The 26,543-nt window shown below is 42.5% G+C and overlaps 1 protein-coding gene across 2 annotated transcripts in view; it reads right to left on the bottom strand.

Moving 5' to 3' along the window:
• Window positions 1–22,915, bottom strand: part of NEK9 (NIMA related kinase 9) — a 49,073-nt gene extending 26,158 nt beyond the window's left edge. For both annotated transcript variants that reach the window (XM_078608671.1, XM_078608673.1), the window contains exons 1-7: window positions 21,829–22,915; window positions 7,180–7,357; window positions 5,404–5,459; window positions 4,916–4,986; window positions 3,981–4,086; window positions 1,851–1,982; window positions 908–1,015 (exon numbers count right to left, since the gene is read on the bottom strand). In XM_078608671.1, the coding sequence (XP_078464797.1) occupies window positions 908–1,015; window positions 1,851–1,982; window positions 3,981–4,086; window positions 4,916–4,986; window positions 5,404–5,459; window positions 7,180–7,357; window positions 21,829–21,987 (810 nt within the window). In that variant the 5' untranslated portion in view covers window positions 21,988–22,915. The remainder of the gene's footprint in view (window positions 1–907; window positions 1,016–1,850; window positions 1,983–3,980; window positions 4,087–4,915; window positions 4,987–5,403; window positions 5,460–7,179; window positions 7,358–21,828) is intronic.
• Between the last annotated feature and the right edge of the window lie 3,628 nt (window positions 22,916–26,543).

A 26,543-nucleotide genomic window follows, 5' to 3' on the forward strand; every position in this document is an offset into this window, starting at 1 on the left:
TAAAGCCAAGATAAGGGATTTTTTTTTACCACAGCCATCAGAACCCTCAAGCAATGAGGCGCAGTCAGATTAACCGGCATGTGACTTCAATGCCAATGCCCGTCTTATGTCCAGGTGCTGGTGTGATTATTATGGATAATGTAAAAAAAGTGTTGAGTGAGAGAGCATGAATACAAGCAAACATTTATGAAAGGTCGTATGGGAAAATTTACAAAAGGTAAACTGCAAGAGAAAAGGGGGAAAACGGAGGAGATGAAGCGGCTGTTGCGACAACTTGTACATTTGGACTAAGGGAGTCCCCTCCCCATGAGTTATCTGATTGTGGAAAATGGTTAAGAGCACCAGTCACCGGCACCAACTGTGAATTTAAAAGGTGGTGTAAAACACGGACGTACACACAAGAGTGCAGATGCCGAATCAAAATCTACTCAGGTGGCGAGCACAATTCTAAAATATTTGGAAGGCGTTGTCGTTAAGCCCACACTGGACGATGAGAAACCGTAGCCACACTTGAGCCTCGTGCGCTGCTCACGGTTCCACAGCAGCTGTCTCAACAGCGAGCTCTTATTTCCAGTAGGACCAAATTTACCCAAATATGTCACACACTAAAATATTAAAACACTACTGACACTAACAAATATCCCAAAACAATTCTTACAATTGTGAATGCAGAAGACAGTACTTTACTGGGACTGTCTGGCACGATACATTTCCATGCAGTGAAGAGACAGCCGGACAAGTCAGCATGGCTTTGCACGCCGTTACATTCGAGCTTTGAAAATGGGATTTGTATTATATGCAAGACATGAAACATTTGCCCGTTGTATTGCAGACACATGGTGCAAATGATCCCAGGGCTGAAGACGAGAGTGGGCAGGGAGCATGGTGTCCCACAGACATCACAGACCTGTTGCAGACACTTCTGTACAACTTCCTTGATCTCCTTCGAGTACTGGTCATCGATTTCCACCTGCTTCTTGCCGTGAATGATCTCATAGCACAGCTTCAGCGGGTTCTAAAAACGGAAAGAATGTCCACATTTCATACCTTTACAGCACAATTTTCCTTAGGTTTCACACCCATACATCATTAAAAATTACATAACTTTTTCAAACAACTGCTGGATGAAGGCCTCCCCATGCCATGTCAGAATCGGTTCAGATATCGCTCACCACTGACAGTAGCCGTGGCTGGGTAATGAACTCCGCGTCGCCAGGGTCATAGCATAACAACAAACAATACCACCACTCCACAGATACCAGGTAATAAGTGTTAACACACACACATTACAATGATACCCTATTTTAACCACCTCTTGGCTACCATGTTGCCGTAAGCCTTCAAACACATGGCATTGCAAGGCGCTCACTCAACCAAGTATGAACCAGGCAAAAGCCTGCTTTGCTTCCGAGATCCTGAACAGTGCAAGTTGGTGGTATAGTTAACTCTCGATTATCCAGGTTGAAATTAAACATGCTTAAGAAAAAAAAAAAAGTATAATTGGGCATGCGCTGGGTTATTAGCTGCTCTTCGCTCATGGGGCGGGGGGGGGGGTGGTCGGCCTCGGTAAAATGTTTGCAGTTTCATGGGCACCAAGTAAAGGATACATCTCCCTCCGCAGTCTATGTAAGTAAACAGTGTTTTTTTTATAGCCCAAGTTACACACCTTTGCATTATCCGCATTTTCGTCTTACTCAGGCCACCCCTCACCTCTTTTAACGCACCTTCAATTAGCATGGTTGGCTACGTACGGTGTGAAAGAACTTCAACATACATACATAACCCCGGACAACAGAATTAAAAAAAAGCTATATAATAGCAACAGCAGAATCCTCATATCTCCTCCTCACAGTGGCATCGAAGGTGCGGGTGAGTGTGAGCAGCTCGTAGAGCACACAGCCCATGGCCCAGATGTCCGACTTGGTGTTGTATTTGTCTCCACGGATCAGCTCCGGAGACATGTAGTAGGGAGTCCCCACGTACTGCAGAAGCACACAGTCACACACGCACCGATTAACCCCCACACGGTGGCTTTAGACAAATCTCAGACCATGATTTTACCATCTTACAATTTCGGTTTTCGGGGATGGGCTACGCTTTGAGCATTTATTCTCTCAAAGCTTTCACCGCGAATGCGGCTCAACATGCGACCGACGCTGGAAAACCTCACTCGGATTACAAGCGGCTGCGAAATCTTTCGTGCTTTTACCATCTTGTTTGTTTTTCACGTCGTATCGTTTGAACAGGTTTGTCTACTAACATTAGCTTAAATGTAACATTAGCATAGAATTTGCATTGTGCATGACACGATACCTTGACAGTGTAGGAGTTCGATTGATGGACCGAAGAATCGGTTACATGCAGAGCCCCGAATAAACATCACTGGGCAATTGACTATATCAAGAAAATATGACTTATGTTCAACGTTCAATTCTAACGCGTAAGAAACACAAAATGTTCAGCACAGCTCTTGTTCACATGGCAAAAAAAAAATATGCGCAGTATATACGAACGACAAAATGGGAGTATGAATTAGAGGATCGCCTTTTTTAAAAGAGAGTACACCATGGAGATGAGGACAAACTCACAGGTGTGAATTTAATAGCAAACCCCGACTGTGTTAGTAAAACACCGTCAACTTAAATCTAACAACATTATTCTGGTTCATTATTCCGCGCTAGAATAATGAACCAACAGACTTCGCGCGCACCTCTTCACCTTCTTGGTTCTTTCGGTAAAGTCACGTAGAAGGGAAATAATAAAATACAAATAAAACATAATAAAATAATTCTCACGACGTTTCGTCCACAATGCAATCAGCCGTCCTCAGGTCTGTCGGAAAGACTGGCCGAAACGTCGTGAGAATTATTTTATTATGTTTTATTTTTATTATTTTATTATTTCCCTTCTACGTGACTTTACCGAAAGAACCAAGAAGATGAATCCCTGCAGTCACGAAAGCTTTAAATCGAAACCTCTTCACCTCTTCATCTCGAGCGAGTGAAAATAAGGTGCATTGCTCTAAACCACACGGGTGGAGATACCGCATCTCACAGAGCACGGGGATAAACATTTTTGAAAAGAGGAGAAATAAAAATCGCACTCCAAGCTCAAAAATGTAACAGCATGCAAAGCCAAGCCGACGCATTTGCCAGCCGAGTTTCTACGCTGCACACAAACACCGTGTGCCTACCAGTCCAAGGCTAGTAGCGTACTGTCGTCGTACCTGGTGTCGCATTGGATTGTGCAGTCCAAAATTAGCTTGGCAGGTTTTATTTTTAAGGTTTAAATGGTGTTTGTTATCATTATTTTACATTGCTTTTGTAATACAAATATACAAGCCCGTATTTTTTTTACTATGTAAAATAAATAATAACATTAGAAGCTGTAATTGGGCTAAATTTAGGCTTCATTTTATTAACAATATGGACATAGCAGGGAAGAGAAACCCCTGAAATAGCCCAGTAAAATCGAACATTAACTATGACTCAAGGTGGCATTAAATTTGAAACAAGCAATACACTCGATGGTGATGAACAACTTTAAATGGTATCCAGGACACGACAACTGGTATGAACTGCCATGAACTACACGAGACACCAGAAATAATGTGACAAGGCCACATGTATGTATGTAGAACTTCTTTCGCACCATATGTAGCCAACCGTGTTAACATGTATGTGAAGGCTTTGCTTGAAACATCAAAGATACACGTTTTGTCATTACTAGAACATAAAAGGCCACAGATGTCCACACTTTTCTGTGAACCAACGGTACACTTTTCAAGATCACTTCACTTCAATAAGCTCCTCAAGTCAGACAATATACACCGTAATCATGTCAGCTGTATTCGAGGATAACAGCTGGCCACAAATAGGGCTCCTCCAATTCATCCCTTCGGCTACTATGTGCGCGTCTGCCTATGGGTTGTCGGCACCCTAACATTGGAATACGTTGCCAAAGAGGGTAGGTGTACTTACGCTCTCCGCCATTTGACTCCTTGAGTCAAGAATCTTTGAAATGCCAAAGTCGCCGATCTTGATCAGGTCCGATTTGGTAAGGAAAATGTTCAATGTCTTTATGTCCCTGAAATAAAACAAAGACAATTAAAATTGTTGCTAAGAGTTTATTTTCATATATCCCTTTAACTTGGGGGGGGGGGGGTGGGGGGGGAAATAACAACCACAAAAATACACTTTCATTAATCAAATCAATTCTAGATTTGAAGCTTTCGTGACTGCAAGGAATCATATTCTTAGGTTTTTTCCGGTAAAGTCACGTAGGTAAAACAAAATTAATGAAAATAAAATTAAACAAAAATCACGATGTTTCGGAGGCAACACAAGTCTCCGTCATCTGATGAGCCCCCCCCCTCTCCTCCCCCCTTCAACTTGCTTATAAGGGATTACATCTTGAATCATTGCCTCACTTGATGCAGCTAATTCGGCTGTGACGGTCCCACCTGATGACGGAGACTTGTGTTGCCTCCGAAACGTCGTGATTTTTGTTTTATTTTATTTTATTTTCATTAATTTTGATGTTTTACCTACGTGACTTTACCGAAAAAACCTAAGAATATAATCAAATCAAGATTATGGAAATTCCAAAAAGGCAAGGAAGGAGTCAAGAGAGATACCCATCTCAGACATTCTGAAAGAAAATCGACTCTGATGGCTATGACAAGATGAGAAAAAAGCAACATCAGAAGATGGGAGGGCGATCATAAAAGCAGTAAGGCCAAGACAGAGAGATGTGGGTCCAAGCAGAGAGCCAAGATATGAAGGAATGTGGAGGAGGCATGGAGAGGACCCAGAACAATGATGAGTGTAGAAAGAAAAGCTTGAAGAAAGACCAATTCAAGGAAGAAGATGCAAGTTCTGATTCTACCTGGTTAGACAGAGCAAGGAACTCTCACCTGTGAAGAATTTTGAAGTTGTGGATCTGCTCCACTGCAGACACAAGTTGGTAAAAGTACCACACGATGTCCTACAAAAGAACATTTGAGAACCATTTCATTCTCCGAATTTTAAAATGAGATGCACGAATAATCATTTACATTCCTTTGTAAATCCACTGCTGGATGAAGGCTTGTCCAAGCAATGTTGGTCAAGGTGGTTACTTTACCATGCTGGTCAGTGAAGGTTGGCCAAGGAGGGGGTGGCACAAGACCAGTTGAGATAGTACTCGCCACTGCTAACCATGGCCGCAAAAGGTTACAGAGTTTGGCAGGTTCATAGCACAATGCACAAAACACTCTGCCACAGTCCTGCCCCCACTGAGATACCGCCGGTAATACCCGCATTAGCATTTGCAGAACTGCCATCTGTGTATGTATAGAAGCCATTGTGTATCACCATGTGTGGGTTTTCAATTCATTTTTCACTTGAGAGATGTGTAATTTACCTTTTCTGGGAAAAATGCTCCATGTTGCTTTATGATTTTCTCATACAATGTGCCACCTGTGGAGCAAATATTAAGACCTTTCAAAAACAAAACAATGCAACATTCACTCTACATACATCACATTCATGAAATACACTTCACAATTCCGTTACGCACATTGTCACCATTTACACACAATGTATACACAGAAATACTTATCATTAATAGTAATATTGAGTTTATATACAGTGTCTTAGATGTAACTGCATCACACAATGCTGCACAATGGGCACATTGATGAAGATGTTTTCAGCCAATGAATGACCGTTTGTGGGAGAAAGCCCACACAAGTGGAGGGGGCCAACTCTCCAAATAAAGAAGCAAGTTCAGAGATTATTCAGCACTTGATCGTACCGCCTTCTCGTGGTGAGGCCAGGGCATGGCACCTCAACGCTCAATGGGAGGGGAGAGTTTCACAACACGTGATTAGTATACAGCACAAGTAAATGCACATGCATTTACCACATACAGAAGGTTGTTTCAATTGCAAAGACACTTCATAATTCTATAACCTGTCCGTGTCATTTTGGACAATATTACATGGTGATTGGTGCATTATGCTGGAAGCCATGTGCAACATTTCTTTTTCGGATTTTGCTGCAAGATGTCAGTGGGATCATGCAAAGATGGAAGCAGCCTTACACAAGTGGACATGAGAACGGTGTTTGACGTTGTTATTTTTTGTTCTCCCGATAATGTAAAGACAAGAGATATCTTAATGAAGCTGCAAAAGGGCGAATTGTGGCAACATGATGATGCACACCCACACTGTATTTGGAACTGATAAGAAAGCCTGAATGGGAAGCCCACATACAGCCCAGACATAGCCCTCTTCAGAATGCCATCTTATTCTTGGTTCTTTCGGTAAAGTTACGTAGAGGGAAAATAATAAAATAATAAAAATAAAACAATACAATTCTCACGACATTTCGATTGCAACACAAGTAATCTTCAGGTGTGAAAAACCACAGCAAGAACATTTTTGCATTTTTTTTTTACATTTTCTTGCTGTGTTTTTCACACCTGATGATGATTGCTTGTGTTGCAATCGAAACGTCGTGATAATTATATTGTTTAATTTTTATTATTTTATTATTTCCCTTCTACGCGACTTTACCGAAAGAACCAAGAATACGAATCCGTGCAGTCACGAAAGCTTTAAATCGAAATAGAATGCCATCTGTTCGGACATCTGAATGAAGCTCAAGGTGGAAGATTGTGGCATGGTAATTAATCTTGTGAAAGCAGTGGTGGTCACTACTTAAGGACCAACACAAGACCTCAGATGTTGGCATGAGGAAGGTGTGTTTCAGTAGAGGGTGACAATTTACAGAAATGTTCTATAGGTCATCTCAGTGGTAACCAATATTGCTTGAAGATTAACTTTCGTCTCTTCACTTAATGAGGCATTCGTGTGTATGCCTCAAAGTAATTCCCCACAATGGGAACACAGTTGAAAAAAGTCATGAGAAAATACTTGATAGCCCACATACATATGTTAATGTAACCCAGGCTAGCCCCATTAGGAACACTTCACAATCCAGTTTCAATGGTTTTCATTGTATCATCTCCCATACAAATAGCCAATTAATGAACTTAATAATGCAAGTCTCAGTCACTTCATATGTCTACTCTAAATCAAAAAGCATACTTTCTTCAGAGTGAGAATGTGTGTTGTCAAGTTTTTTTCCCCAGGATATCACGCCAAAACTGGGGCCCCGAGGGCACGTCACAAACCGTTGCAATACTCCAGCTCGATGAGCAGGACATTGCCGTCGAGGAAATGGTTGTAGTAGGAGATGATGTTTGCATGCTCCAGCAAGGACAGAATATCGATCTCGTTCTGGGAGTCGCGCCGCTCCTTATCACTCAGTCGTGTGAGGTCAATCTCCTTCCACACCACCAGTGAGTTGTCCTGGAACACACAAAGACAAAGACACGAGTGTAATCTTAAGACTATTTGGGGCAAGTGCTACTAACAAGCACGAATCAAGGCTGGCAGAGTGCACGAGGGGCATGGTGTGGCAAGCGCCATGCTCAGCCATCTTTGTCTCTCTAGTGCTGATGTTTTTAGACTCCACGTCAAGTGTACATTTAAGGCTGTGTCGACCTAGGGGAGGGAGGGTCAGCAACACCTTCAGATACAACTGGCAAAAGGCTTTATCTGGGGCTGCGTATCGAACTCTGGTCGATGGACTTATAGGGTAGGGCGTGTACCACTGTGCATTTGCGGCCCACGCCTCGCTTCAGTACACATAACACAAAGACAGCACTGTCAGAACAAACACTGCAAGTTTCTACAGTTAAAAAAGGTCCACGTGTTATCAAAAACACCCATCACGATCAGCAGCAATGATCAATCCACTGCCCAAAAAAGCCTCCAAACCACCGCCGCCATCTGTCACGGTCTAGCGAGTCAAGATTCCATCGCGCCATTTCCACGGAGGACGACGGACGTACACTAGGGCATATTGCTGATTTTGGCTGCCACTCGGTAGTTTGATTACCAGCCATCATCCCTTCTAGCAATGTGTGCTGCCCAAGTGCAACTACAAACGTGCACCTCTCCATGTTTCTTTGTGCACTTTTCAGACTTTGTTCTATGTTTAGCCCTCCCCCTGTCCACATTTTCAATCTGTCATGGAAAGTAACATGTACTGTTGTCATTTACATGGCGACGTCTTGACATCCTGGTGCTTTGAATACTTCTCCTTTTCAAGTAAATTGTAAAAAAAAATATATTTCTACGTGGCATTGGTGCGAACTGGGTTTACAAACTAGTATAAAGCAAGTTGCTCGTGGCTGTGCGCCTTCTAAATCGAACACTAATACAAGTCAAGTCATAATTAGACAAGCAGCACTTGCCATTGTTGCAACCATTCTAAAAATAACACGGAACACTCACTTTTGAAAAAAACTTATGTAACGTGTATTAAGTGTACCTTGGTCAAATACACCCTTGGACGCAGCAAAACTGGTGCTGCGTGGGCTTCAAGAACATTGTGCTAACTGGAGCAGTCCTGATCTGTATTCCTAATAAGCCTCCACAAAGGGTTCATACACCCACTTTCTCCTATTAAAACATTGCTTAAGCGAATGCACAAAGCATTCATACAATCCAAATTAAAAACAAACTTCCTTTTAGATACTGGTTATCATAATGGATGTAACAAATCAATTTGTTTTACGCAATATCATAAAACACACATGTATTTCACTTGATGATCCATTTCATTTCTGCCGGGAGAGTTTAAACTGCGTAGCATCATTTTGATTTTCTTCTTGGTTCTTTCGGTAAAGTCACGTAGTGACTTTACCGAAAGAACCAAGAAGATGAATCCCTGCAGTCACGAAAGCTTTAAATCGAAATCATTTTGATTATTTTTACTTTCTACACATAACTCAGTTAAGCTGGTTTTAATTCTCGAATCTTTAATGCTAACTTAGCCGCTGCACTTGAAGTAAAACAGTCTCATTTCCATCATACTTGTAACTCTCTTGCTTGTTCTTTAATTAGGGAAAAGGCTGGTCCTGTGCAAGTAAACTTCAGATATAACTTGAAGTTTACCAACCGCGCCAATCGGTGGCGATTCAGGAGTTTAAGCGGCATTCCCGTCTACTGGAACCCTCTGTGCCAAACATTTATGAAGACAAGTTTACAATGTTTCAATTAAGAAAACTTATTTCATTGGAAGTACAGGTAGTCCCCGACTTACGATGGAGATGCGTTACGACGACCCCATCGTAAGTTGAAAATATCGTAAGTCGAAAATGGCCTAGCCTACCCAGGAGCCTTAAAGAATGGTGATAATTTAGCAAAACAGAGAAATTTACAGTACCGTATTGTAAACTATATACTGTATGTATTTATTAATTACAATACTGTATTACACAGTAAAATGTAAAGTAAAAAAACAAGGTAAATTCTTAGCCTACCTATATGAACTGCAATTTAATAGAAAAAAATTTCAGGAAACAATCCAATCTGCTCTAAAAAAAACTTTTAACATGCATTGAACGTATCGTGGTAACCCTAAAATGGAATCACTAAAGCTACGTATCATACATGCATTGAACGTATCGCTAACACCAAGACAACGTAACTCCACCGACCGCTGGTGAGAGTGAGAGGCATCACCACACAAGGCAGGAGATGCGTACAGTACATCCCGGCAGCGTCCCAACGTACAGTAGCGTACCTCGTACGCTGCTGCGTTTGCCTGCCGCGCGAAATGTAAAATATTTTACAATTTTGTCATATCGCTATCGCCATCGTAAGATCGAAATATCGTAAGTCGGACCATCGTAAGTCGGGGACTACCTGTATTAGTTATTTTGTGGGGAAAAAAAATTCAACATTAACTGGAAAAATATTAATGTTGAAATGTCCTTGACAATGTAAAATTAACTACCAATAAGTAGAATTTAAATAACTTTATATTCTGTTTGGTCTGTCATTTTCACTACATTTACTCACAATAAATGTTCCTTTATAATGATTTACACAAAGCAATAACGAGCAAATGCATTTATTTATTCCAATTTTCTGAGCGTAAGGTCGTATTGACAAAACTATTAAGGCACAATACTACAAAGCATTAGAGCACGCTAAAAATAATGCATATTAACGAAACGATGGATTAAAGTACGACATAAATAGAGATGACGTAGATTGGGAAAGCTCGCTAATGTCTTCCTGAGACATGATGAACAAACATTGGTGTCACGGTGCCCTCTTAACCATGCGCCCACGTAAGAATAACTATTAAAAGACACAACAAGGTAAAATGATTAAATTGCGAGTCGAGTTTTTATACCCGAGACCATTTGACATTTCTCAGAGGGAGTTTGCATTAAAGGTGTATTAAACCTCGTGCTGTAACAGAGCCAATGTAATTATGAACATGCATACCTTGGCCTTCCGCTCCCATCTAACAGACCACACTTCCAATGAACCCAAAACGCACAATAGGTGTGTAAAGAGCGTCCGTCAGAAGGTTACGCGCTTGCATTTTTGATATCAACGAGCAATGGATAGCTACACCATTACTCACGCTTTTATTAAATAGAATTTGACCAGTTATTGCCCAAAAAATTCCCTAAATTTTAATCATAATTACATTTTTTATTAGGTCATGCAAAGTTTTAAGGCCATCATCAATGAATCAATCAGATGCCCATCATACCAAACATTTGATTCATCCACTCACAATTCTAAATTTCCTGTGGAGTCTCATAATAACGGCATGGTAAAACACGATTGAAACACAGAGCTGCCAAGGGGAAAACACTTAAATGGAGGTCCCTTTCAGAAAAGACTCAAATACGACACACAATGTTTACATATTTTCTATTTTATTTTGGTAGCCTGCATGAGCAACCCAAAAAATGTATGAGAAAGGACTAGTTGACATTTATGGCTGCAACAATAAGCTTCAATTGCCGGTCATTACCCAAACGGGCATGACAAGATGCGTGCTTGGAAGTAGAACAGAGGCAGGAAGAGGAACGCATTCATTCGCACAGTTAGCTAGTTATGGTGCGAATTAAGTTAAAAATACATCGAGAACATACGCAAGTCAGACATCATGTTGACTTGAAAAAAGTCATTGGGTTTTGAGGACGCACACCGCTTGATGGACGATGGCTCATGGCAGAGTATGACGAGAGTGGCAGGCAAAGGAGGGAACACCCCTGAGACGAAGTGAAATCATCTCTTTTTTTAAATCCTTTATATTAAGTTCACTTGCTTGCTTGCGCGCTTACGACCGTGCAAATCTTTCGGTCGTTTTTTAACCCACTTCCCGTGATCCAATCGAGCTGACATTTTGCACACACTCGTTGTGCGTGACAATTTATTTTCGTGAAAATTTTTTCCAAAATTTTACACTTTTTAGGGAAAAAAAAATTATATTTAATTACCAATTGCTTGATGGTGGCAGGCAATCATCTGACCCATAGGTGGCAGCCATCTCAAGCCAGAGGACGAGAGGACTCTAGCCGCCCGTTTCAAAGACCAATGTGGGCTGGGTTGTGGCCCATTGAACACGCATATAAAGGATTTATAGTGAAAAACTTTGTTTTTACGGGTTAATTTTTCAGCAGGTAGAATGAGTATTGCATTGCAGGACTGGGAGAGATGGCGACAGAAGAGAATGGATCATGGCTGATAACCAGAACAGACATTTACCAAATACCTGTGGCCATACAAATATCTGCACTCCAAACTGCCTAGGATGCCTAGCACAACACCAGCACATCTGTGTTGGAAATGGGGACTTGGAACAATGGACCATGAAAATAAAGTAAAAATGAATTAAATTTTCGAACTTAATTACCATGCTTGCATGAAGCCATCTAAAATGTTACCCAAGCATGAATTTTGATTTACAAACTGCAAATGACAACTTTCAAATGTCAAACATATGTAGAACTTCTTTTCACACTGTACATAGCCAACCGTGCCAATCCAGATCCATGTACATTAACTTGCTTTCATTCCTATTATAGTTGCTTAAAATAAATTCGGTAAAATCATTCCGAATGTGCCAGTGTAAAAATGTACTCCGTTAAAATGTATTTCATTCATAGTGTTGCTTAAATTTGCGTGTGGCTTGAATCTGCGGGACTTTGTGTGTTCTCCATTCAAATGTGGGTTTTCTCCAGGGATCTCACAGACTCTCACACACCTGAAGCTAAAACACCAATGTATGAAACGGACCAAACAATACCATTTAAGACAAGAGGGGAGTAGTCTCCCGACTTATGGAGGCCTTCCTGGGTGAAAAATTGGCCTTGTTGCGATCCCACAAATCGACATTCAAATCGACATATTTTTGTATTGTTAGTAACTTGCTGATCCACCCCCTACTGGAAATCTGTGAAAAAGAGCTTCATAGCCCATCGGATTCCTCCAGGATAAATAAAGATTCGGATTAAAAATCGGAAAATGAGGGTCAACAATTATTTAAAAAATTTGGAAGCTTTCTCATTGAGAAATGTTTAACTACACTGTTAATAAACAGTATTTTGATATACAGAAGTAACGGTGCTAACCCTTACACCATGGCATCTCACTACATAGCAGTAAGAGTTAAAAATACTTAACAATTCACACCTCAAAAATTAGTGTATTATGCACAGCAGTAACGATATTACACTGTTATAAAACACAGTAACAATGCATCTGTTGCATCGCGGGACAATGAAGGATGGCGGGCTCTTGGGGATGCCTTCATGTAGGAGTCAATTGATCATGGCTAATGATGATGAACTAGTTGTAACGATTGCAGAGAGTTTGGGAATGAATGACACGAGGATGAATGTGGTAGTTAGTCCTCTCACAGCCAACCGCGTGAACAGACCTAGCTTCTCAAATTGCAGACTGTAAGAGTGGCAGCAGCATCGTTGCATGGAAGAAGGGTCTGGCGAAGACTCCATCAACAGCCACTATTCTACACAGCGCTTCCAGCTGGCAGCCAGACCCACAGGCCACGTAAAGCTCCGTGATTTAAAGACCCTTAATTTAGACTCAATTAACATTTTTTCTGTGTTGAGCAGCAAGCCGATTTTAACATTGCAATTGCCTGGCCGTTTTGGACAGCCCCCCTCCCCCCACTAATCCCCACCCCAATGTCCCCCTCACTCCCACCTCCCACCAAGTTCCACTTACAACCCCATCGACTACAAGGAGTTAATAGTGACGGGTTAAGATTAACACAACAATGACATGTCATGTGCAGGAACATAGATTACATATGCTCGTGGCAGTCACCATTACCCTAGACTTCGCTCCATAATCGCCCACTTGTACTCCAAAATTAAGCACGCCCACTTGTAATCAGCTCAGAAATGCCACGATTACGATTCTGTACTAACGTGGGTCTGTACATTTTGTCCATTATTTGAGTTGGGGTTTTTTTCATAGCCATGTGGCAAGCAGCACATAATGCCCCTTTAATAGTTATACATTATTTCAAACGATGTTTTTTTTCCATGTTTTCCCATAACGTTATATTGTTGTGTTTACACGAAGACATTCTTTGCTTATCCCATTTGTTTTATCTCAAGGAATTGTTTGTACACCGAAACCTGTTGCTGTGAAATTTAGTTTTATACAGGTCTGCCTTGAAAGGCATCTGGTCTCAAATTGGCTATTGCCTGGTTATAAAGGCCACATTTAATACGGAGAAGAATGGATATGGCATGGCGATGCCTTCCTCAAACAGTGGATAGATAATTACATAATTAGACATCATATGATGTTGAAAGCCTCCCCAAGCCATGGCCACCTCTCAAGATCTCGCGCCATACAAAACCATCTAGCTCCCGCACACAAGCTAATGTACCACTCCATCTCCACAGAGGACAGCCTGTTGGGGCTTGTCCCTCCTTTGACTGCCACTCTCCTTAGCCTCGGCCACTAGCCATATATTATAATAAACATTACAAAGGTGTAGTTTTTTCCCTTGGAGCCAAGTATCTACATGGAGCTTTACTGTAATCTTAAACTGCCAATGACCTTTCATTACCAGAACCTAAACAGGTGCCCTTTCACTCTGGCAAGTGTGTCAGTTCTCTGCAAGATTCCAACTTTCCAACCAGCATGCAACTATTTCCTGCCACCCTTGGTGAAAACCGTCACCTTCCCTCTCTGAAAAGTGCTTTAAACTTAAAAATCACTATCGGATTTATTTGTTATCAAAAATAATCTTTAGAAAATACAACTGCAGACAATGACTAAAGCAGACACAAAACTGGAAAACTCTTGAACAATTGACACCTGAAAATCAAATACTTTGCACTTCTATATATAAAGTAAATGCCCATCTGTATTGTACAGCCCCACTGCTTTCTTATGGCATTTGTAGGGATTGCAACGGATTAGAAATGGATGTCGAGATTTGATATCCGACTGCTTCAAGAGTAGCCATGTGTATTTGTTTCAGATCGCCGTTACAAAAATAATCCGATTGGGCAGTCCGTTCACGATATCTTGCATGGTCTGAGAAGTCACACCCACAGCCCCATTGCTGACCAAATACATTCCCACACTATCGATCATTGGGGGTTGTTTGACTTTGTTTCACTACACTGGTCATTGCAAATTAAAGGGTGGGGCCCACAATCAAACTCAGATATTAAAATCACCACTAATGTCAGACTTGGCCAGGAATCGAACTCAGGTCACCGGTTTTCCAAGTGCGTAAACCACTGGACCTCCAATCGCAGGCCCACGTCCATGTCAAGCTTAGTCAACCGAATTCAGGTGGCTTGTATGTAGAACTTATTTTGCACCTTACGCAGCCAACCATTAGTTTGGTTATACAACATTTTTTTAGTTCAACTATACACATTACACTCACATTCAATTGTGACCTCAAAAAGGATTACACTAATCATTTTAGAAATGTACACAGACGGAATAAAAATATTTGCAAACAATCTTTTAAAATAGGATATCCGCTATTTTTAACTGATGCAGAGCAATAATAATGGTTCTATATAGAATATGTATTTAATATTTACTGGTTTACATTAAAAAGTCGGTAGAGTTTATTTGAATCAAAATTGCCCCGATTTTACTCAAGTCACTTGAGTAAGTTGTGGGTCGAGCCGGATCGCTACTCCAGGATTGCAAATTAAAACTTTTATTATTTTTCTATCTACGTGACTTTACCGAAAGACCCAAAGAAAATGAAAACTCATTTCTCCAAAACTGCTTTTTGCGTTTAGATTGTTGTCCTTCCCACACGCCTCAAATTAGCACGGTTGGCTACGTACAAAAGTTCAACGTACATATACGACGTCCGATGTGTCGCTCCACGTATTGGGAGCTTCTACAAAACTGATTCAATTCCTTGCAAGCAAGCACCTCACTTAAGCACCACGTTTTCAATGTTAACAGCTGTAGATTAATAAAAAATAAATGGCAAGCATTTGTAAGAAATGGCTATTCTAACACAATTGATTGCATATCTTGAAAGTAATTCTACTAGTTTGTATTTACGTTTTACTCAGGCAGAGCTCCTGAAATTTAATTTTCTGAATATTAACTCGGCACTCCAGATAAAGGTTTTATATCCGACTAATTTACACTCAAATTTTGACATGATGCAAGTGAAATGTATTTTCAGGGCAATTATGGAATTCGCATTAACTTGAGCCTAACATTTTATCTGCCATGTTATTTGTAAACTAAACTCTAAACTAATACATTTTTATTTCAACAGGCAAGGCCCACTGAGCATTATAGCTCTTTTTTTCAGAAGAGACCTGGCCACAAATGAAAGCTCAATGAAGTGGCTCATCATGTGGAAATGTATAGCAGCCAGTCTGAACACATGCGTCTAAATATAGAGGGAAAAACCGGAGGACCTGGAGAAAAATCCATGCGACCGCGAGGACATGCAAACTCCAAATATACAGGCATTAAGGGTCACGATCAAACCCATGGCCTCCTGCATACCAGGCGAGGTAGTTAACATATAGCTACCATGGTGTCCTAGTGTACAAACTATTTAACTTCTGTATAAAAACTTGGTAATGTATAAACATTGTTTAGTCACTTCAGGTACACTGCTCAAGAAGACTCTTGAATAAAAAGTGTTTTGTTATAAAAATAAAACTACATGATTTAATTTAGCGGCACACAATACCAAATTTACCCTAATAGGGTGAGGATAATGCAATTTCCCCTTCACCGCACGTGTCAGTTTTTACTATCAAGTGAACTCAACCTGTGCAGAAGAGATTATATACGTACAGTATAACCACTCATTAAATACAAAAAAAACATTCGCAATTCCATATTTTGTGCGTAGATTTCCCAGCAAGTGGCCTATTTGTAAGCCAATGCTCGAGATGTCACCCAAATGCTGCACTTGTAAATACGCGATGGTAACTTTCTGTTCCTGTCAGACGAGAAAATCCTCATGCTAAACATAAAGTACCGTGTTACACGTATACAGTACTCCGACATTGCCCCAAGGAGATCATGTGCATGTAGGTGAGGAGCAAAATTCATGTTTACAGATACAGTCAATTGTATCAGCGTCTTTTAAGCACACATCAAGTGTCATGCCAGAGTAAAACCAGTGACGACAGCCAAGTCGGTAACTTCAAAGCTCTTTAAGTACCGGCGAGTGTAACGTCAAAACAACCCTGAAGGTGACATGAACAAAGCAACATTTCCTGTTCATCCTTGACTCATCCATTCGATGGCATTTTTAATTGAGGCGGGCTTCACTCGGTGGTCAATATTGCATGGGAGTATGGCCGCAAATGCCCTTGTGTCAGAGAGATGCAGACAGCTACTGTATGCTGACAGATCACGTGCTGTTAATAATACATGGGGATATAAAGAGCTGCGGTCAAAAAACGTTGGAAAGCAAATTTTAAAATGTTTTTAAACACGCGACTGAACAGTTTTATCCATAATAGAGGTTTTGGGTTAGATCGCGTAAATATATAAAGGTATTGTTAAAACTGGCCACCACCCGACACAGCCACTAACTAGTAAGGGTTGTCACGTAAACAGAACTTGCCAATTCGTCACTAGTACAGCCCGGTGTGTTGGAGCCAAGCCACGGGTTTAACGACACATTTATATACGCAAGTGATCTAGTGTAGTGTATAGTGTAGTAGTGTATAGTGTAGTATACTAGTACACACACCGATGTGTTGGAGAGCCAAGCCACAACATTTACAATCTGAGTACGACGTTTCGCCAGTAATTACAACTAGCTTCATCAGGCGACAGCCAGATTTGTGGAGAAGTCCACCTGTTTTGTTCCTTATATAGAGGCATACATGTGTTGACCACCCTTCTGCGCTTTTGCACAATGTGGGGGGGGGATTACTCAGGCAATGTACTTTATGCATGTGCAAATATTAACTTCAGTGAAGCAGAATCCTTAAGAGAATTGAGAGCAAATAAAGATATCCAAATTCTTGCTGCTGATAAGGGCCGATCGACTGTTGTGATGCCGCGTGAGGACTATGATCATAAAATCAAGGATTTACTCGATTAAGGTACCTACCTTAAAATTAAACGAGACCCAACCAGCACCTTGGAACGTAAAACAATGGCAACCATTGCCAAGTCATCAATTCCCAAGGAAGAGCAATACCTGATCAAACCAAGGGCATCAAATAAAAAAATTCACAAACCTGATGTCCCATTAAGACCCATAGTTAGTACAGCAGGCACTGCCACATACAAATTAGCACAATACATAACGAAACAAATACAGCCCTACATCGGTAGGACCTCTTCGTTCATCAAAAACTCTGAACATCTCGTAAATATGATTAAAGACATTAAGTTTCGATTTAAAGCTTTCGTGACTGCAGGGATTCATATCCTTGGTTCTTTCGCTACTTTTTTCTAAATTTCTTGCTGTGGTTTTCACACCTGATGATGATTGCTTGTGTTGCAATCGAAACGTCGTAAAAAAATTATTGTTTTATTTGTATTATTTCCCTTCTACGTGACTTTACCGAAAGAACCAAGAATATAAAGACATTACGCTTAATCCTAATTATATTCTCCTAAGTTTTGATGTGACCTCTCTGTTCACCAGGGTTCCGGTCAACGAGTCAATTAAATTACTCGACACTGGTAATGACCAACGGTTTTGCCAAAGATATCCCAAGACTAGCTGAACACTGTCTAAAGAACACCGACTTCTTGTGGCAAGGTGACTTCTATAAACAAAGGGAAGTAGCAGCAATGGGCTCTCCTTTGTCTCCTGTGATAACGAATTTGTACATGGAAGCTTTTGAAACAAAAGCAATAGCTTCAAGCGCACTAAAACCATCTGCTTGGTTTAGATATGTGGATGACACATTGGTGGTCTGGCCACACGGCAAAAATCCACTGAACGCATTTCTAAATCATCTCAATTCACAAAACCCATCCAGTTCACCATGGAAGTGGAAGCTGACAGAATTCTACCATTTCTGGATATTCTGCTCGGACGGGGTAGAAATGGTGAAATAACAGTGTTCACCGAAAGAAAACGCATAATGACGCCTATCTGAATGCAGTCACACCATCACCCTGCACAGAAATCTGCTTTTATCAAGACGCTCATTCATCGAGCTAAGAAAGTGTCAGATGGTGACAGTCTGAGAAGTAAAATTCAACATCTTAAAGAAGCACTGCAAATGAACGGTTACAATGGTGCACAAATCAACAGGGCATTGAATACCAAAACAAAATCAAATAACAAGAGCATTGGAACTGCCCAAGTAATTAAAACGATCAAAATACCGTGCATTGCGGGAGTAACTGATAAACTAGCCATATGTTTGGAAATACAAAACATCAGTCAGATTTGGCACGGTGCATAAAATACAGAATTTAATATCTGGTACAAAATATGTATTACCGAAGCTATCAACAGAAGGTGTGTACAGGATTAACTGCACGTGTAGTAAATGTTATTTTGGGCAAACAGGACGAATGATCAGCACGAGACTAAAAGAACATCAGAGAAATATTAAATTCTCCCAAATGCAACTGTCAGCAGTAGCATAACACGCGTGCCAACAAGGACACGCAATTGATTTTGATCATGTTGAAGTTTTTGTGCAAAACTAGCTACTACTGGCCAAGACTAATCAGAGAATCTATCGAAATTGAAAGAAATCTAAATAATTTTAACCGTTCGGATAGCTACCGTCTTAGTGCTTCGTGGAATCGAATAACCAAATAATACATTATTTAAATGCATGCCTACAAAGGGCAGCGTACTTCAATAGGGATTGCCATTGGTATGGCTATTTTAATAAACACAATAGACAGAAAGGACAAGTTCAAAGGGCTCGGATAATGCACATGCATAGTGTACGTTGCCTCAGTAATCTCACCCCCCCCCCCCCCCCACATTGTGCAAGAGCGCAGAAGGGTGGTCACCACATCTCCGCCTCTATACAAGGAATGAAACAGGTGGACTTCTCTACAAATCTGGATGTCGCCTGATGAAGCTAGTTGTAATTACTGGCGAAACGTCGTACTCAGTTTGTAAATGTTGTGGCTTGGCTCTCCAACACACCGGTGTGCTGTACTAGTGACGAATTGGCACGTTCTGTTAACGTAACAACCCTTACTAGTTAGCTGTGTCGGGTAGTGGCGGGTTTTAACAACACAATCTAACTCAAAAAACAATATTATGGATATTGGTGGCGTGTTAAACCGACTGGTTTTTGTTACAGTACAGGCCGGTTATGGTGCTTAATGATGGAGTGGGAGTCAAAGGAGTGAACACCCCCAAGAATACATCGGCCATGGAGATGAAGCAATACAATCAGCTCATGTGCAGGTGCTAGATTATTGTTGTAGAACTGTGAGATGGCGACAGATTGAAGATGGCCCCGACGAATGACAACCAACCCAAAAACAATTTTTATTATAGGCTTAATTGCCGATAAGAACCTTGCAAGTTAAAATCAGTCCAGAGTTTACTTACCTACATAAATTCAGCTGGAAAAAAAGTGTGTCTATAATACCTATTTGACTTAAAATGTCTTGTTTTTTGCAATGTTTTGGTTTTGGCGTGTGTGTAATGAAACATACAAGGGAGTAGAAAAATGGTGCAATGGTTCGCAAACTGCAACACGAACCCAGCCTCCTGAGTTTGACTCTGGTCCATGGCTAACAGTGGTGAGTGACATCTGAACAGGTCGATCGTCATCATCACCAGCGATTGTCGTCATCATCATGACGATCGCTTGTGTTGTGATCGAAACATCGTAGTTTTTTGTATTTTCTTTGAACCATCTACGTGACTTTACCTAAAGACCCAAAGAATATTAATTGTTGCAGTCACAAAAGTCAAGATTTCACTGGCTATCGTCTCTGAATAGCGACGTGTCCCCTTACCCACGTCCACTTGCTTTTCTTAACATCCAATCTTCTCATGCACGTACTTCCTCCATCCACCCCCATTGTAATCCTGAGCACACACATCTCTCCACGCTGCTTTGACCCCCCCACCGCCACTGTCGAACTTTTTCCCCTTTATTAATTGTCATTAGTCCTATGATCACTGTTTCATTGCTTTCATGGCTTTATTTTGGTAATTTCGAAAAGTGTATTGGTTTGGCCATGTTTGTGTTGTTGTAGTACAGAGTTAGATTGATGGCCTTAATCTAAGTTGTCTTGTGGTTGTTGTTGGTTGTTTGACTTGCATCCCACTGGGATTTTTGCACACAGCGTTGGTGTACGGTGTTTTTTCTGCAATATTTTGCTGTCTTTTCTTGGATTTTCTGTTTGCACTCAGTCACATAGTCACATTAAGATGTTTTTTGTTCATGTTTTTGTTTTTTGTTTGTTGCGGTTGCACCCGATTCAAGAGCCGAATGGCTCACAGGGCTATACCTAATAAATGAACTTGAACTAGCCAGATCACTATTATCTGCTATTGGTACAATGGTACAGTAACGTTGTTTTCCATCAAGGTTCAAAAATAACTCCTTCCAGACTGCTCTCGTTCGCCCACTTTCATAATTTTGATCGTGGTTCGCCTTCAATAAACTACCTCTCGTTAGACGAACACCAAGGTATATTTGCCGAGCAAACTTGATGAAGGCGACTTTTTGTTTTGCCCATACTAAAAACTAAAAAATTTGCCCAACTTTGAAACCATTTCAAAGTTTCCTGTAATTTAACTCCATGCGGTGGTTATAATGACTATGCAAATCAGCTAATTATCATTGGACATTGTAATATAACTAGAAAATAACAAAGTTTCCTGTAATTTAACTCCATGCGGTGGTTATAATGACTATGCAAATCAGCTAATTGTCATTGGGCAGTGTAATACAACTAGAAAATAACAAAGTTTCCTGTAATTTAGCTCCATGCGGTGGTTATAATGACTATGCAAATCAGCTAATTATCATTGGACAGTGTAATAATACTAGAAAATAACAAAGTTTCCTGTAATTTAACTCCACGCGTGGTTATAATGACTATGCAAATCAGCTAATTATATTGGACAGTGTAATATAACTAGAAAAGAATAACAGAGCTACTGTATGGAAGTTTATGGTTTGTAAAATACAAACGTCGCAACAGAAACCACATCCTCCTACACAACCCGCTGACACAATCGCGTTCAAAATTAAAAAATAAAGCCACAAGATTCAATCATTAAAAATAATTGATTGAAACTTAACGAAACCCCGCGTCAAAAAACCCACCACGAAACATAGTGAGCGAGGAGGGAGAGAGGGGGGGGGGTGACAGCGCCATTCTACGACAGCTTCTCGTCGCCTTTCTCCGGCAGCGAATCTATCCGAGCACCGCTACCCCCGGGGGAGGCCCGCGCGCGGCCTAGCGCACCGCGGAGCCTCGGCCTAACGCCGCACTTTCCTAACCTCGTTGCGGCGGTAGAGCGCGGCTTCTCCGAAGGCGCCCCGACCCAGCACTCGCACGGGGATGTAGTGGCGTTCCTCGGGCTCGCACACCACGCTCCCCGGCCTCCCGCTGTCCATGCACGTCTCTCCGTCCGCCTCGGCGTCGCGGTGATGGCTCATCGCCACGGCATTTGATGGGACACGAGCGGGGTTCGAACAGGAGGACGACGGCGTTCAGTCCGCCCGTAGCCCAAGACGACCTTGTTACTGACTCACTAAAGATGCTTACGTAGCCACTACTTGGACTAACTACCAAAAGGTTGCTCGTTTAACTCGGGACAAGGGCAGCTACCTCAATCTTACAACGCTTGGGTTACTTTCGACACGGGGAGTCGGTCTCTTTCCCTCAGCCACGCAATTACCTAATCAGTTATATATATACACACACGCTCGCTCTCTCATTATTTTAGGTTGTGGTCACTTCGATTACTCAAACTTAAGAGTTACTCACACCGTTCGCTCAATTTGGGTGTTCTTGTTACGGAGGTATTGGCTCAATTAAGTTGCTCAATATAATTTAGACACTCGATCGTTTTAGGCATTCGAACACTTTACGGTACTCGCTAAAGTTACGCTGCTAACTCAAGTCCAAGTTCTCGCTCAAGTAGCCGCTGGTCTGAGGGAATTGGTCCCACGAGGGAAACCACAACTACAGCAGTCACAGGAGAAGTCACTGCTGCTTGCAGACTATTTTCTTATGGCTACCCCCCTCTCTTGCCGGCGGAGTTGTGGCTTGATGTTTATTTCTGCCGATGTGTTGATGTTGGCAGTGATGGTTCTCGTGTCCGTGTCGATGATGTCGTCGTCGTCGTTGAAAGCGAATGTTTATGACGTCCGCGTTGAAGTGGTGGCCGTCGTCGTTGTTGATGTTTCACGTCGCTGTTCAAGTTGTTGTGTTGATGTTAAAGTTGTGTTGATGTTAAAGTTGTGTTGATGTCACCCTCCGGCTGTCGCAGCACGCCAGACCCGCACGGAACCTCCAGAGCAGCACAGGCCACGCCCCTAACCATGCCCACGGGGCAATTCACGCACGCGGGCAATGCATTGGTGGTGGGGTGGGAGGCAATTTATACACAGGCGGTGAATGCCCTGAGGGCAATATACACACATTGTGGATACACATACGGCGCGTTGTGAATGTGCTGGGGATTAGTTCACACAAATGGGCAATGTTCAAGGGGTGATGAATGCCCTGAGAGCAATTCACACGCGGTGAATTATGTACGCAGCTGTGAATGCCACGTGGGAAATTCACACGCGCGAGTAATATTGAATTAAGGAATACCCTTGGGGGCAATTCACGCGAGAGAAATCTGCAGAGGTGGGTAATGCCCTGGGAGCAACTTACCCGCGTGGCAAATATAGGCATCTGGTGAATACCCCAGGAGTAATTGGAACACGTGTGGGGGATCAATAGCAATCGGTAATTTCCTGGGTGGCAACTAATAGATAGTAAATATGAGACGCTCAGAAATTCCGAGGCGAAATGCTTTAATGCGCTAGGGGAATGTATTCACATTGCCCTTGGGACGATGTGAACACGATCGAGCAAAACGTCAACAAAAAAATGACCGAACCCCTTTTACAGGGATTTTACTGCCACCTGAAATGAAAGCAGACAAAATTAAATTGGCCGGAAGTGCTCATTTAAAGGATGCGTGGTACGCAACATAGGGGCAGTACATCATAATCCACTGTTGCACTGTACTTCTATTCATCAACCCGTACTGACCAGCGTGGTGAAGTATGGTCAAACAACCCCCATGATCGACACAGCGTGGAGGAGGCCATCACACTGCTTTTGGATTGACATGTAGGCCCATACGTACCGCTTGATTAAAGTGTCGTGGATCTGCAGGGGGCAGGGTATGAATTGGGTGATTCGGTACGAAAAGGAAAAACAATTTCCAGCATCTCCGTTGCCCTTGAAATAATACCTGCAAGACAAGGGCATTGGCGATTGGCCAGTGCCAAAAGAAGCCGGCATTTACTGACCAGGGTCTTGGCAGAGAAATATTGATTGGCTGACACAATCGATGAGCGCGAGTTCTAGTCTTGGCCGTGGCAAATAGCGGCGGCGAGGTAACATCAGAAACCGGTCCTGGGTTGCCCCCTCCACCAATCCACATGACAAGGTTGACGTGGGTTAAAACAATCCCCACGACCGGCACAGGCATGTTGGGGGGGGGGGCTGGTCTCTGTCTAGCAGCAGTGGTTTGGCGTTACAATGAATGTGTAGTGGGTTCTAGTGACGTCGGAGACGGATATTTGGAGGCGACACTTTATTCAATACAAATACTCGACAGTACAGTCTCACACAGGGCAACGGTCCCTCTAACTCCTTCCTGGGGAGAGGTACTGCCTCTGGGCTAACGTGCCCTGGCACGGGGCTACGGCTCTGGGTCCTCCGACTACAGGTGCCCTAAGGGAGGCTGCACTAACCCGACCCAGCCAAGGTGCGGGTTCCGACCACTGGCCCACTCGGACCCGAACAAGGACGTCGGGCCGGGGGTTCCCAGGGTCTCACCACTGGGCCACACAGAGTCCCGGCCCTTACAAGGGCAGAGGGGTTAGGGGTCCCAAGGTGATATCTAGCCGGTCTTCTGGCTTCTGTCTTCGACTGGCCTCGGACCCTTCCCGGGGTACGGCTTTTATACCCAGCACCGGTGCGTCAGCCCTGGCTCCGCCTACTTTCCAGAGACTTCCAGAGGGGGCTCCGGGGGATCCCAGGACACCCCGTAGCCCCCTCCTGCTTTCGGGCCAGGGATATAGCGACTACCCCTGCTGGACCCTGACTGCTCCTGCAGGTAAGTGTACACAGCCCATCGACATCGCTACAAATGTTTATCAAACAACCTTCAAGTGCCGAATGCAAGCCGCTTAATAATGTGACCCTGGAACCAGATGTCACCACCCTGCTTGTGGTGATGGGGTCACCACTGCATCGCTAATTTCAGTAATGTGACTCGCACATCGTGCACAATCTTAAACACGAAACATAATTGCTAATTCCAAAATAAAAGCATTTCATCTGGTATCAGGATGGAGGGTACAGTTCAGATATCCTTCACCATATGTTAGCCGCGGCCGGAAATCAAATTCCGTCAGGTTATCGTAGTGCTCTGACCACTGCACCACCGCATTGCTCAACATAGACAAAGTGATAGAAAAACAAAGATCCCCCAATTAGCCTTAACAGACATTTGGGGCAAGTGCTGTTCACGAACACCTATCAAGGCCGGCATCGTACAAAAGGGGGTAGGTGGCCAGCACCACGCTCAGCCGCCTTTGTCTCCCTATTAGCGATGGTTTACACACCGCACCGGCTTTAAGAGCTGAGTCGACCTAGGGGAGGCCCAGAACCAGTTTAGATAATCATCACTGGTGTTTGCCGTGAGCGGGAATCTAACTCGGATTGCCGGGTTCATAGCGCAGGGTGCTGCTCACCGCTATGCTACCGCTCCCCACAGATAAAGTGCAGTGACGTGCGGTGAGGTCAATGGCTGGGGAGGCACTGGCTAGTGTCAGAGCCAGATTCAAACACTGAGGGGGGCGTGGCCTCACGGAGGGGGGCGTGTTAGACACTTCCCCCTCAGTGAGGCAGATTTGATAGCTGCCTCCCCTGGTGCCTTTTCATTGCAGTTTCATGACGAGACCAGCGAGCCGAAATATCTTTATACACGTACGTGAACTAAGGTACCTGGAGTATGGAAGGCGAGGACATGAAATGAAGGGGTCTACAAACATTACATTGGTGACATACTGAGATAGTAACAGGCACGCGCTTATTGCTCGCGCTCCATCCAGTTAATGAAGGGTTGCGCAATCAGAGGGGAGGCTGAGCTCGTCGCTGCCTCACCTCTCGTCTCTCCCTGTATTTGCAGCGGAGCCCTGCAAATTTGTCGATTTTGACTATAAAAATGATTGAAATCGTACAGAAATTACATTTATAACACAGATCAGTGTGGAAATCTTAATATCTATTTTATTTTTATTTTTTTTACTTTTCGTAACAGATATTTTAATTGGAGTATGACAGGTGAGGCTCTGCCTCCCCTGCCTCCCCTGACCACACGTCCCTGATAAAGTGATATGTACATAGTGGCTTGGAATTTGACTAAATATTGGATGATGCGCCCAGCCACTGTTAACACCTGCAGTGGCAGTGAGGAAACCCCGACTTTCACCAATCCGCATTGGCCAGTGTGGTGAAGTATGGTCGATCAACCACCCCATAATTGCATTGAAGCCTTCATCCAACAGTGGGTGTATGAAGGCATGTGAATTATTATGATATATATTGGCAGAATATGCTACCAACATCATATAATGCGAGGCATGGTGTACATTTAGTTGTTCATATAGAAAATCGTTCATATTTCTGCTCCACCTATGTACGTGTTGCTGATTATGTTACCATATAATTCCCCATACGTCGACACATGATGCTGTACGCTAGTAGTTTTCACGTCCAATATTAAATAGTTTTGACAGTCTCACAATTTAAAAATTTCATTAAAATTGACATTTACTGCCTCAACCAAACAGCTCCTCCTTGCAAGCACAGACCTGTCGTGAATGACGTGTCAGAGTCCTTGTTGTGCGAGTAATGGATGTTTTATCTGTGCGGAGCTTTGAGTTTTACCCCTTCGCGTGTGGCTGGGTTTGACCAAACT

The sequence above is a fragment of the Lampetra planeri genome, chromosome 30, assembly GCF_965212315.1.
Source record: "Lampetra planeri chromosome 30, kcLamPlan1.2.h2, whole genome shotgun sequence".
NCBI lineage: Eukaryota > Metazoa > Chordata > Hyperoartia > Petromyzontiformes > Petromyzontidae > Lampetra > Lampetra planeri.